This window comes from Amphiura filiformis, chromosome 20 (assembly GCF_039555335.1).
Source record: "Amphiura filiformis chromosome 20, Afil_fr2py, whole genome shotgun sequence".
NCBI lineage: Eukaryota > Metazoa > Echinodermata > Ophiuroidea > Amphilepidida > Amphiuridae > Amphiura > Amphiura filiformis.
This window is the reverse complement of record NC_092647.1, coordinates 1,648,315-1,661,539: the sequence shown is the minus strand read 5'-3', so window position 1 is coordinate 1,661,539 and position 13,225 is coordinate 1,648,315. Positions and strand designations below refer to the sequence as shown.

General features: G+C 34.8%; 1 protein-coding gene across 1 annotated transcript; it reads left to right on the top strand.

Moving 5' to 3' along the window:
* Positions 1–1,787: 1,787 nt before the first annotated feature.
* LOC140142928 (uncharacterized) lies at positions 1,788–13,039 on the top strand. The gene is given in 5 exon segments (XM_072164955.1): positions 1,788–1,953; positions 5,019–6,091; positions 6,094–6,666; positions 8,190–8,239; positions 11,042–13,039. Coding segments are annotated over 4 exon segments (2,325 nt in total). The 5' UTR covers positions 1,788–1,953; positions 5,019–5,020; the 3' UTR covers positions 11,673–13,039.
* Positions 13,040–13,225: the final 186 nt, after the last annotated feature.

Sequence of the window (13,225 nt, the reverse complement as noted above, 5' to 3'; positions counted from 1 at the left end):
TCAGCTCGTATCATCAATTCCGTAAATATGGCGTATAGAGGCACAACTTGACAATAAACTGAACTATTTAAACGTAAAGGACGCACTGGATACACATACATTTGTGTTTCCTTGCTGGCGGAATAGTTGTAAAACTCTTTTTGTCAAAAAGTTGGACAATTTATGAATTATGATTGGCAAAATAGCGAAAGGAAATAGACTTTTCCAACCATGTAAAACTACACTGGGTTGTTGACATGGTCGACATACATTAAGACATACGCATGTTCCTAAAGTAGGAGGTAAGTACTATAATTAATTGTTTAAAGTGCTCAACATACCAGCAAAAAGTCATAGGGTCATCAGAGTACAGGGACTTTGTGAAATACTGGGTACAAAAATAAAGTGCGTGAGCCGATATGCAACATCAAATATAAAAGCCGATTTACATAATTTCCCATGACCTTACAGAAGTGATCGTGCTCAAATATAAAACTATAGAGTTTGGTCCTTGATATGCACCATCAATTGTGTACTTGTGATCAATATTGCTAGGCAAACAATCACAGCAAACATGCCAAAATCCTCCCATTTCTCCTCCATTTACACACATATAAACCCATCCCTTAAGCCAGGGGTGTAGGTTGGTACATGCGTAAAAATTACAAATAGGCTCCTATGCCAAAAAAAAAAATCAGATTTGAAAAAAAAATCGTTCGTGCATTTATGACTGATTAATATGACATGATTTGATTGACAAACGCATAAAGAAAAAAATTACAGGGAACATAAACCGTATTGCATTGATATTTCAAAATAATTATAATGACCGGCCTACATAGGCCTACACACAAGATAAGGGAGGAAAAAAAGATTCCAAAACGCAACGGTAGGGTTCGAACCTTCAACCTCTGAGCACTATGTGACCAAAATGCTAACACAACTTGCTACAAAGTTTTTTTGCAACCTTGTTTCCATTCAGAGTCTCACTCAATAACAATCATATTTAAAACGGATTCCACGTTGACAATAAAATAAGGTGATATTACTCTTTATATCGACTTCAATATTTTGTAAGACAGGGCAGTGTTTTGCATTAAAAAATAAACATCACTAAACTATTATTATAATCGAGATACGGACAGAGCCGGCTGCTAATTTTAGCTAATTTTCCTGGTGACACTGGTCACCAATGGTCACGCATGATTACAGCAAGAAGGAGGATTACAGAAGAGGATTTAGCATTTTTTAAGCTTTTTAAGCTTCGCGCACCATAACATTAATTTTTTCACAACTCAACTTGCATACGTTATTGCTTGCTTTATCATTTTCATATCTTATCTATGGGCTCAATTTATTTATTCATTTATTTATTTCTTATTTAACCTGGGTAAACCTTTCAATGCATTGTTCTCCCAAGGTGCCCAGGTAAATACGGAAATTAATATACGGAAAATTAAGCGAGAAATGACTCGCGTATTCCATTTTTGAGTGTTTTCCAAAAAGTCGTATTTGCCGGCTTATTTTCACCATTTTGTTACGTAACAACAGAGGTCACGCCGGTAATGATGCGCTGTAGTTGCCGTCGTACTGAAATGAATATTGATTGATAGCACTTGGTATTTGTTTGAAGGATACTGATAAATGCTATGGCTATACGGAGCTATACGCCTGGTTCCTTCAGAATGAAATCGATGACTGACTCAATAACGTTGTATGTGTAAAGCATAGGTGTAAAGGTTTCGTTTATTTGCTTAGTATTATAGTAGCTCAGTATGATAGCATGCATATCACATGAATATAAATACTTGGACTACAGTACCACTTTGATGAGCAGCCTGATATGGTATAAGAAACCAGCATTTCTAATTATTCTGCCATTAATACAGAAAGCAATAATTACCATTATTCTATACTTTGACATCGGAATAAGAAGCGTGTATTACATTATCAGTTGTATTGGTTAATTTCCAAGTAAGTACAATATTCGTCTTATCTAAATTATCGAGATAAATAAACTTGGTTTAACCACCGCAGACATGCAGAAAGCTTACATTACGACGCTCATTCGAGTCGTTTTTCAACGATATATGTTCACATAACAGTCATGACTATACAAACCTATACTATTCAAAGCAAAATAATTTCAATTACTTAAATATCAACTTCATCTGTAGAAATATATGAACAAATAGTGCCTCTTTGTTGGTGTTTGGATCCCGGTTTGGATCTAACAGCTGTTCCGATGAAACCTAGTATTCAATCACCATGCGCGACCATAGAAATTCGGATCAGTGTATGAGGTGATTGCTGTTTTACCTTAAGCTTGTTTGAACCCTAACCCAACTAATTCTCACTATGCTAAAGCTCACTATTAAAACCAAAGAGCTTTTAATAAACATAGAGTGGCAATATATTACGTAACGCATTGTGCCTTTGTGCCGATTTGATTTACCGAAATGCTATTCATCGAGAGGTACCTGGTTTATCAAAAACTATGACAATCGAATTCGAAAAACCTGGTTTTTCGATTGAAAACCAGGTTTACCATAAAAAAACTATGACAATCGAATTGAAAAACCAAGTTTATCGAAGAAAAACCAGGTTTCTTGGTCGATAAACTTGGTATATCAAAAACCATGACAATCAAATTCGAAAACCTGGTTTTCGATTGAATAACCAGGTTTATCAAACGAAAAACCAAGTTGATCGATTCGACTGACAATCGAATTGTTTTTCGACACTGAAAACCATGGTTTTCTGTTCTATTGTGCAATATACTTACCATATACTTCTATGTGAGTGATTGCAGCCTTAGGCCTAATGTTACTAGTGAAAAGGTCGTGGGTCCACATTCGAGTTCCACGTGGCTCAAAATAGGAAAAAAAAAATCCTCCGATTTTTGAATAGTTTGCACTATCTAGGACATTTAGTTAGGAAACACTGCAAAATGGTTCATAACGAAACATCTTAGCCATTACAAACCATTCCTTTTTATATTGTTATAACAACTTGAACATTTGGTTAAAGGTCGATAGTCCAAGGGGTCACTAATACTAATCAATCAACATTAAGGGATCCAAAATGAGCGTTTATTGCGTTTCGACAGTATTTTTTTGTGGGACATGAGAGCACCTCAGACCTATCGAATTGTATTCTGAATACGAAGCATGTCTTTCTGATATCAAATAATTTTCATTTTTGAAAATCACAATATAATACAAATTTGATGACAAATTCTAAAAATTTGATATTTTTCAAATTTTGATATATACAGTCCTCGAAGTAAATTATATAAATCTAATGATATATTCTTAAAGTGTATGTAGCAGGAGGAAAAGCCGACGGTCAATTGAAAATTTTGACCTTTCATATTGAAGATATGGATTTTTTCCCAAAAAGACCTAATTTTTTGGGTGATTTGGGAAAAAAAATCCATATCTTCAATACGAAAGTTCAAAATTTTCAATTGATCGTCGGCTTTTATCCCACCTACATACACTTTAAGTATAAATCATCAGATTTATAAAGTTTACTTCGAGTACTGTTAAATATCAAAAATATCAATTTTAATGATTTGCCATAAAATGTGTATTAAATTGTGAATTTCAAAAAATCAAAATTATTTGATATCAGAATGACATTCTTCGTATTCAGAATGCAATTCGATATGTCTGATGTGCTCTAATGTCCCACAATAAATACTGTCCAAACGTTCATACCCCAGCCCTTAATGGGCATTTTTTCGCGGGAAAATTTTCTGGACACGTGACCAATGCGTATCAATGTGAGTGTAACCTCGAGCCTGATCTCTGACCCCCGGCGGTGGCCTCGCTATTTAAGTCTTAGTAATTTTGAATTGGAATAGTATTCTTGGCCACAATTTCTATAGAAATTCATGTATTGCAAATTTATTGAATATCATGCAATCTTAATTTCTTCACAATATCATCAAAACGTAATTTCAAAAATATCTACCTACGGAAAAAAATATTTATCTACGGAAACTCTTACCATAATACTATTAACTTGCGACAAGTTACTTATTTTGCATCAAAGGAGGAAATCTTCCTATTCAAAATTTCAAATACATAGGAAGACCACCCGCTGTGCTCGGGGTCACATTCCATAATGCTAATATGTCTGCGCCCATGGGTGTCACGTGTCCAGAAAATTTTCCCGTGAAAACTTATCTATTAATTTTGACTGCTAATCATGTCCAAAAAATCCAAACATATACATACACTGACTCTAATCCTAACTCTGGCCCTAATCATATTCCCAACACTAATGGTAATCCATAATCCGAATTCTAACATGGAATGCCATAAACCCTGATTTTAACCCTTCGGACTCATGAGTTGTTCCCTAACATTTTGAAACCAGTTTTATCGTAGGAAAACTCTTGTTAACCAATGCCAAATGTCGTCCTTTGACCTTTTCGCTAATAACTGGATGTAAATTTAAGATATCAAAATGAAATAATCATAGGAAATGTACAAACGTAACAGAAAAGGAGAATAATCAAGGACTGAAACTTTTCTATTAACCTTACATCTTTTAGTGCCTCCCGCTTAATGATAGCGGTCACTCAGATTTGTGAAAAAGTTGCCTCAATTAGGCCGTATAAAATTAATGTTTTGGTTCTCGTCCCCTCCCTCCTCAATTTCTGTGATTTGTAAGATTTTTTTTTTTTTTTTTAGATTTTTCAATTATTTTAGACTTTGGAATGATCTATGAATTTTTCATACATATAAATAAGTTTATTAGAGAACAAGGATCACTTCCAAGTCTTTTTGTGGTACTACAAGGGGATTTATCCCTCAAAATCTAACATTTAAAAAAAAAAAAGTGCCTCATCGTTTCTTCAAGCACTGTTGGAAAAGACCGAAAACTACTGAAAATGGTGATTTTACATTGGGAAAAAAAAAAAAAAAAAAACCTCCCTCCCTCATCAATTCATGAAAATCCTCTGGACGAGAACCAAAATATTAATTTTATACGGCCTTAGATAGATTGCTCTTAATCATTCGTTTCAGGAATGCCTCCAAGACGACCACGAGAATGGGACTACCTGATGCCTCACGTGTGTAAATATTGCAGACGAAGGTTCTTTAATAATAATCCTGGATATCTGAGTCATCTACGTCATCATGAGCTGTGGATTCGTGCATACTGGTATGACTATAAGAAAAAGTTGATACCGATACCAAGCAGGACAAAAATCGTCGCCGATGATAGTAGAAAAGATGATTGTTTGAACTCATCATCGCTGCACGTTAATATTAATGAACAATGCACGGGTGGAAATGGTTATGATAAAGGCTTGAAAAAACGAATCCATAGAAAAGAGAAGCCTTACAAATGTCAATACTGCAACAAATATTTCTCAAATTCATGCAACTTGAAATCACATGAACGAATCCATACCAAAGAGAAGCCTTATAAATGTCAATACTGCAACAAAAAGTTCTCACAGTCATGCAACTTGAAAAGACACGAACGAATCCATAGCAAAGAGAAGCCTTGTAAATGTCAATACTGCAATAAAGGCTTCACACGGTCCGATGAATTGAAAAGCCATGAACGATATAGTCAAGAAAAGCCATATAAATGTCAATACTGTAATAAAGGCTTCACCCAGTCTAATACCTTGAAAAGACATGAACGAATCCATACCACAGATAAGCCACATAAATGTCAATACTGCAGCAAAGGTTTTGCAAATATAAGTAACATGAAAAACCATGAGCGAATCCATTCCAAAGAAAAGCCTTATATATGCCAATATTGTAATAAAGGCTTCACACGGTCTGATGACTTGAAAAGCCATGAACGAATCCATACCAGAGAGAAGCCTTATAAATGTCCATACTGCAGCAAAGGTTTTGCAGACAGAAGTAACATGAAAAACCATGAGCGAATCCATTCCAAAGAAAAGCCTTATATATGCCAATATTGTAATAAAGGCTTCACACGGTCTGATGACTTGAAAAGCCATGAACGAATCCATACCAGAGAGAAGCCTTATAAATGTCAATACTGCAGCAAAGGTTTTGCAAATATAAGTAACATGAAAACCATGAGCGAATCCATTCCAAAGAAAAGCCTTATATATGCCAATATTGTAATAAAGGCTTCACACAGTCTAATCACTTGAAAAAACATGAACGAATTCATACCAAAGAAAAGCCTTATGTATGTCAATACTGTAATAAAGGTTTTGGAGGCATAAGTAACTTGAAAAGACATGCGCGGATTCATACCAAAGAGAAGCCATACAAATGTCAATACTGTAATAAAGGCTTCACACAGTCTTGTGACATGAAAACACATGAAAGAATCCATAGCAAGGAGAAGCCTTACAAATGTCAATACTGCAGTAAAGGTTTTGGAGACATGAGGTACTTGAAAACACATGAACGAATTCATACCAAAGAGAAGCCTTATAAATGTCAATACTGTAATAAAGGCTTCATACGGTCTGGTGACTTGAAAACACATGAACAAATTCATACGAAAGAGAAGCCACACAAATGTAAATACTGTAATAAAGGCTTCACGACGTCTAGTAACTTGAAAACGCATGAACGAATCCATACCAAAGAGAAGCCATATAAATGTCAATATTGCAAGAAATGTTTCACATATTCAGGAGGCTTAAAAAGACACGAACTAACCCATACATAGGCCTAGTTAGGTGAAAAAGTTCAATTTGGTGACCACTCTCTGGCTAGTAAGGTTTGACGATTGATTCGACCTCTATGGACCATTTAGAAAAAAAAAAAATAGCCACAATGCCCCTCGCGAAAATCCCGGCATTTTTCGCTAGAGGTCAAAATCCAAAATGGCCGCCGCCACCATTTTGAAATTTTTTGAACCAGAGCACCTATAATCATGCACAAAGACACTTTTTCGGATATGTCGAGTACAAGGATTCCGATTCTGACATTAGTTTGACATCACGGCATCATTTTCACCCAGAAATCCAAGATGGTGGCCGGCACCATCTTGAAAAATTTAGTTTTGAACAAGAGGACCTAAAATCGTGTACAAAGACACATTTTTGGATAAGTCGACCACAAGGATTTCAAATTTGACATTACTTTGACATTACGAACTCATATTTACCCAGAAATCCAAGATGGTGGCCGCCGGCGCCATCTTGAAAAAAATAAGTTTTGAACCAGATTACCTAAAATCGTGTACAAAGACACTTTTTCTGGTAAGTCGACCCCAAGAAATCCGAATCTGACATTAATTTGAAAATGCACCGTGCTCAGAATAGTGTTAACCCAACAAACAGAACACGCTTAACAGAACACGATTAAGAAATAAAAACATTTTTATAACATTCATAAAACATTTTTGAGAACTTGATGCAACACATTCTGAACAGAATGTTACATAAGTGTCGACAAAATATTGTGTAAAAAGGTTTGATAAAAAATTTTTACAATATAAAACGTTGTAAAAACGTTTCCATGACCTTTATATAATCCGACATTTAAATGTTAATAAAATAAATTTTAAATAAACACGTTAAGAACATTTTTGTGTTTGCTGGGAAGGTCATACAGGACAAAATTTGATGAGATCTTGTTAAACATGTTAATTAGAATCATAACGATTCAGATTATAGTTTTACTTATGTGATATGTATCACGGCCCTCGGCAAAAAGGTCAAAGGTCGTAATGTGGGCTCCACTATCCACATCAAGGGTCTAACCCTTTAAAAAATACCGATTTTCATAAAGATAGTCTTTAATTGTACGATTTTACATAAGTAAGTGGATGAAAGGGTATGACCTTGAATCTTTTTGCTCATAACTCAAGAACTAGGCAGTGCATTACAGATAGGCCATGCTTTTCGGAATCGTTATTACCAGAGGAATACTTTTGTGGGGTTTCGACAAAATTTGACCAAAAAACCGATTGAACCATATTGACCATGACCTATAATAATGGCGATAATGATCAGCTGAATGATACATCCTAGATGCATGGTGCAAACTAGAATTTATATCAAAAATCATAAAATTAATTTTAGGTTGTTGCAAGACAAACAATTTGAAACCATTTGGTTTAAATCGGAGCATTTTTTAGGTTTTAACCCAATAGCGCCGGTATGACCTTTAACTTTTTGCTTATAATTGGAGAACTTCGCAGATATACTAATAACTTTACTTTTTCTGAATCGTTTTGACCAGTGTGAATTTTGGAGTGATTTTGAAGGCCATTACTCGCTTTTTGGAGCAAGGTACATAGTTTTCCCACCAATTAATGGGTTTTCTGGTATTTCAAGGTCCTATCATCGTTATAATTTGGTTCCAAGCCTTATTCACAAAAAATGCACAACTATATGAAAATCGTGCACTTTGCATCTGGATTATTAGGCCTACTTTAATTGGAATAAAAACAGGGGACGAAATAATTTTGGGCAAAACTTGGTCCGCATAAACGACTATTCGGAATAAAAACTTAGCAGACACGTTTTCAATTGACCTTAAACGTGGAGAAAGGGAAAAGAGGAAGGAACCGGGACCGAGAAACAGAATAGAGTCATACCATCGTGATAAAAATTTTGTTATCACGATGGTCTTACTGGGACTCTTACTTATCGCTATTTTGCATAATAAAAATAAGAATTGATCGATAAACTTGACTGATCAATAATGTAAAGGTTTCGTTTCATTGCATTGTATGATAGTATTCAATAGTACTTGAATCGAAAGATGAGTAGCCTGACTGACTCGGTAGCCTGACATGGTATAAGAAACCAACATAACAACATTTCATAACCTGAAAGCAACAATTATCATACTTTATACTTCGACCATTCACTCATTGATGCTGGTCTTCAAACTTGAGCATCGGAATAAGTAGTCAGTATTCGTTAATTTCCGAGTAAGTAAAATCTTCGTTTAAACTTCCTCTAAATAAGCTTAAATCATCAAATCCAAATTACGAGTATGTTGTTTAACCATGGTTTAAGGGCTGGGGTATGAACGTTTGGACAGTATTTATTGTGCGACATTAGAGCACATCAGACATATCGAATTGCATTCTGAATACGAAGAATGTCATTCTGATATCAATAATTTTGATTTTTGAAATTCGCAATTTAATACACATTTTATGGCAAATCATTAAAATTGATATTTTGATATTTAACAGTACTTGAAGTAAACTTTATAAATCTGATGATTTATACTTAAAGTGTATGTAGGTGGGATAAAAAGCCGACGATCAATTGAAAATTTTGACCTTTCGTATTTTCCTCCCTGCTACATACACTTTAAGAATATGTCATTAGATTTATATAATTTACTTCGAGGACTGTTATATATCAAAAATTTGAAAAATATCAAATTTTTATAATTTGTCATAACATTTGTATCATATTGTGATTTTCAAAAATGAAAATTATTTGATATCAGAAAGACATGCTTCGTATTCAGAATGCAATTCGATAGGTCTGAGGTGCTCTCATGTCCCACAAAAATACTGTCGAAACGCAATAAACGCTCATTTTAGATCCCTTAACTAGCGCACATAGCAATATCGCAGAAAGCTTTCATATCGTTTTGCAACGGTTTTTTAGGTTCACATTAATATACAAACTTCCAAAGCAAAACATTTTCATTTACTTCTAAGTAAATGAAATTATTTTGCTTTGAAAATATCAGCTTCATCTGTAAGCTTATACTGTGTAAATGTATGGCTGAAAAGTGCCTCTTTGGTGGTGTTTGGATCAAAAACAGAATTCAATCACCATACAATAATCATAATCAGACCCGTATGAGGTGATTTCTGTTTTAATTTTTTAATTTCCCAAATAGAAATGATATTTTCAATATGAATATAATTGTAAGGTACTTTATAATTATTTATTTTATTTTTAATAGTCTAACTTTCCATATTTTAATTTCAAGTAATTTGGTGCAAGGATTCCACCCAGAAAGTTTAAGCCTAATCAGGCGAAGTTTAAAATGTGACCCAATGATGACCTATGACCTCGAGTGACCTCAATTTCATTTTCTACACGTTCCCCTCATAAAGGATTCGATTCTCCCCATCAAGTATGAGTCCGATCGTGTGGAGTCCGATCGGACCAAGTTGGAAAATTTGACCTTTGACATCGGATGATCTTTAAAACACCCGGTCAACATGCTACATGTACACCCGGTGTCGATCTATATCCGAAATATTGAATCAATACGTCGAAGCGCGGCGAAACGCATAGCCGAACAGAGATCATTCATTTTTTTATTATTAATATTAGCATAGATTTTCATCAGAGGAAACTTTGACCACCGTGCATGGAGCCCAAATGTCGTCCTTCGACCTTCGTATTGTTGGTCGAGGCAGCTAAAAAAAATATCGATTTTCATTGTCTAAATCAATATATTATATTTGAATATTTGATATTTGAATTCTTCTACACGCTCGCAATGAAATGATCAATGCATTTTTTACCAAAACTCACTATCATTCGCAAGATGCTGTGAACTACCAAATCTCCACAGTTTAAAATAGTTATCAAAGATATCAAAATGAAAGCTTCTACTCTTTGGTTCGTAGGATAAGACCAACAGGAAATAATCATAGGAAATTTATAAAATAAACAGAAAAGGAGTATAATGACGTACTGGGACGTTTTTGTCACTCTTAAACATACTTTTAGTGTCACCCACCCCCGATTTCTGATAACGGTTTCTCAGATTTGTTAACAGTTGCCTCAATTAGATAGATTGCTCTTTATCATTCGTTTCAGGAATGCTTCCAAGACGACCACGAGAATGGGACTATCTGATGCCTCACGTGTGTAAATATTGCAGACGCAGGTTCTTTAATAATAATCCTGGCTATCTGCGTCATCTACGTCATCATGAGCTGTGGATTCGTGTATACTGGTATGATTATAAGAAGAAGCTGATACCTATACCAAGCAGAAAGGAAATCGTCTCCGATGATAGTAGAAGAGATGAGTGTTTAAAATCATCGTCGCTTCACGTTAATATTAGCGGACAATGCATGGATGCAAATGGCTATGATAAAGGCTTGACACGGTCAACTGGCTTGAAAAAACGAATCCAAAGAAAAGAGAACCCTTACAAATGTCAATACTGCAACAAAAATTCTCATATTCATGCTACATGAAATCACATGAACGAATTCATACGAAAGAGAAGCCATATAAATGTCAATACTGTAATAAAGGCTTCACACAGTCTAATAACTTGAAAACACATGAACGAATCCATAGCAAAGAGAAACCTTATAAATGTCAATATTGCAGTAAAGGTTTTGGAGACGCGGGTAACTTGAAAAAACATGAGCGAATCCATTCCAAAGAAAAGCCATATAAATGTCAACACTGTAATAAAGGCTTCACAGCGTCTAGTGACTTGAAAAGACATGGACTAATCCATACCAAAGAGAAGCCATATAAATGTCAATACTGCAATAAAGGCTTCACGCGGTCTCTTGACTTAAAAAGACATGAACGATCTCATACCAAAGAAAAGCCACACAAATGTAAATACTGTAATAAAGGCTTCACGACGTCTAGTAATTTGAAAACGCATGAACGAATCCATACCAAAGAGAAGCCATATAAATGTCAATATTGCAAGAAATGTTTCACATATTCAGGAGGCTTAAAAAGACACGAACTAACCCATACATAGTTAGGTGAAAAAGTTCAATTTGGTGACCACTCTCTGGCTATTAAGGTTTGACGATTGATTCGACCTCTATGGACCATTTAGAAAAAAAAATAGCCACAATGTCCCTCGCGAAAATCCCGGCATTTTTCGCCAGAGGTCAAAATCCAAAATGGCCGCCGCCACCATTTTGAAAATTTAAGTTTTGAACCAGAGCACCTATAATCATGCACAATGACACTTTTTCGGATATGTCGAGTACAAGGATTCCGATTCTGACATTAGTTTGACATCACGGCATCATTTTCACCCAGAAATCCAAGATGGTGGCCGGCACCATCTTGAAAAATTTAGTTTTGAACAAGAGGACCTAAAATCGTGTACAAAGACACTTTTTGGATAAGTCGACCACAAGGATTTCAAATTTGACATTACTTTGACATTACGAACTCATATTTACCCAGAAATCCAAGATGGTGGCCGCCGGCGCCATCTTGAAAAAAATAAGTTTTGAACCAGATTACCTAAAATCGTGTACAAAGACACTTTTTCTGGTAAGTCGACCCCAAGAAATCCGAATCTGACATTAATTTGACGTTATAACATATTTTTGATGGCAAAAATGCACCGTGCTCAGAATAGTGTTAACCCAACAAACAGAACACGCTTAACAGAACACGTTTAGGGGATAAAAACATTTTTATAACATTCATAAAACATTTTTGAGAACTTGATGCAACACATTCTGAACAGAATGTTACATAAGTGTCGACAAAATATTGTGTAAAAAGGTTTGACAAAATATTTTACAATATAAAACGTTGTAAAAACGTTTCCATGACCTTTATATAATCCGACATTTAAATGTTAATAAAATAAATTTTGAATAAACACGTTAAGAACATTTTTGTGTTTGCTGGGAAGGTCATACAGGACAAAATTTGATGAGATCTTGTTAAACATGTTAAATATAATCATAACGATTCAGAAATAAAGTATTGTTTGACTTATGTGATATCTATTACGGTCCTCGGCAAAAAAGGTCAAAGGTCGTAATGTGGGCTCCACTATCCACATCAAGGGTCTAACCCTTTAAAAAATACCGATTTTCATAAAGATAGTCATTAATTGTACGATTTTACATAAGTAAGTGGGTGAAAGGGTATGACCTTTAACCTGTTTGCTTATAACTCAAGAACTAGGCAGTACATTACAGATAGGACATGCTTTTCGGAATCGTTATTACCAGAGGAATACTTTTGTGGGGTTTCGACAAAATTTGACCAAAAAACCGATTGAACCATTTTGACCATGACCTATAATTTGGCGATAATGATACATCCTAGATGCATGGTGCAAACTTAGAATTTGTATCAACAATCATAAAATTATTTTTTTATGAAAATGTGGGTTTTTTTTAGGTTGTTGCAAGACAAACAATTTGAGTCCATTTTGGTTTAAATCGAAGCGATGATTTTTAGGTTTTGACCCAATGGAGCCGGTGCAACCTTTGACCTTAGTGTTTATAATTCGAGAACTTCGCAGATATACTAAACTATACTTTTTTAATCGTTTTG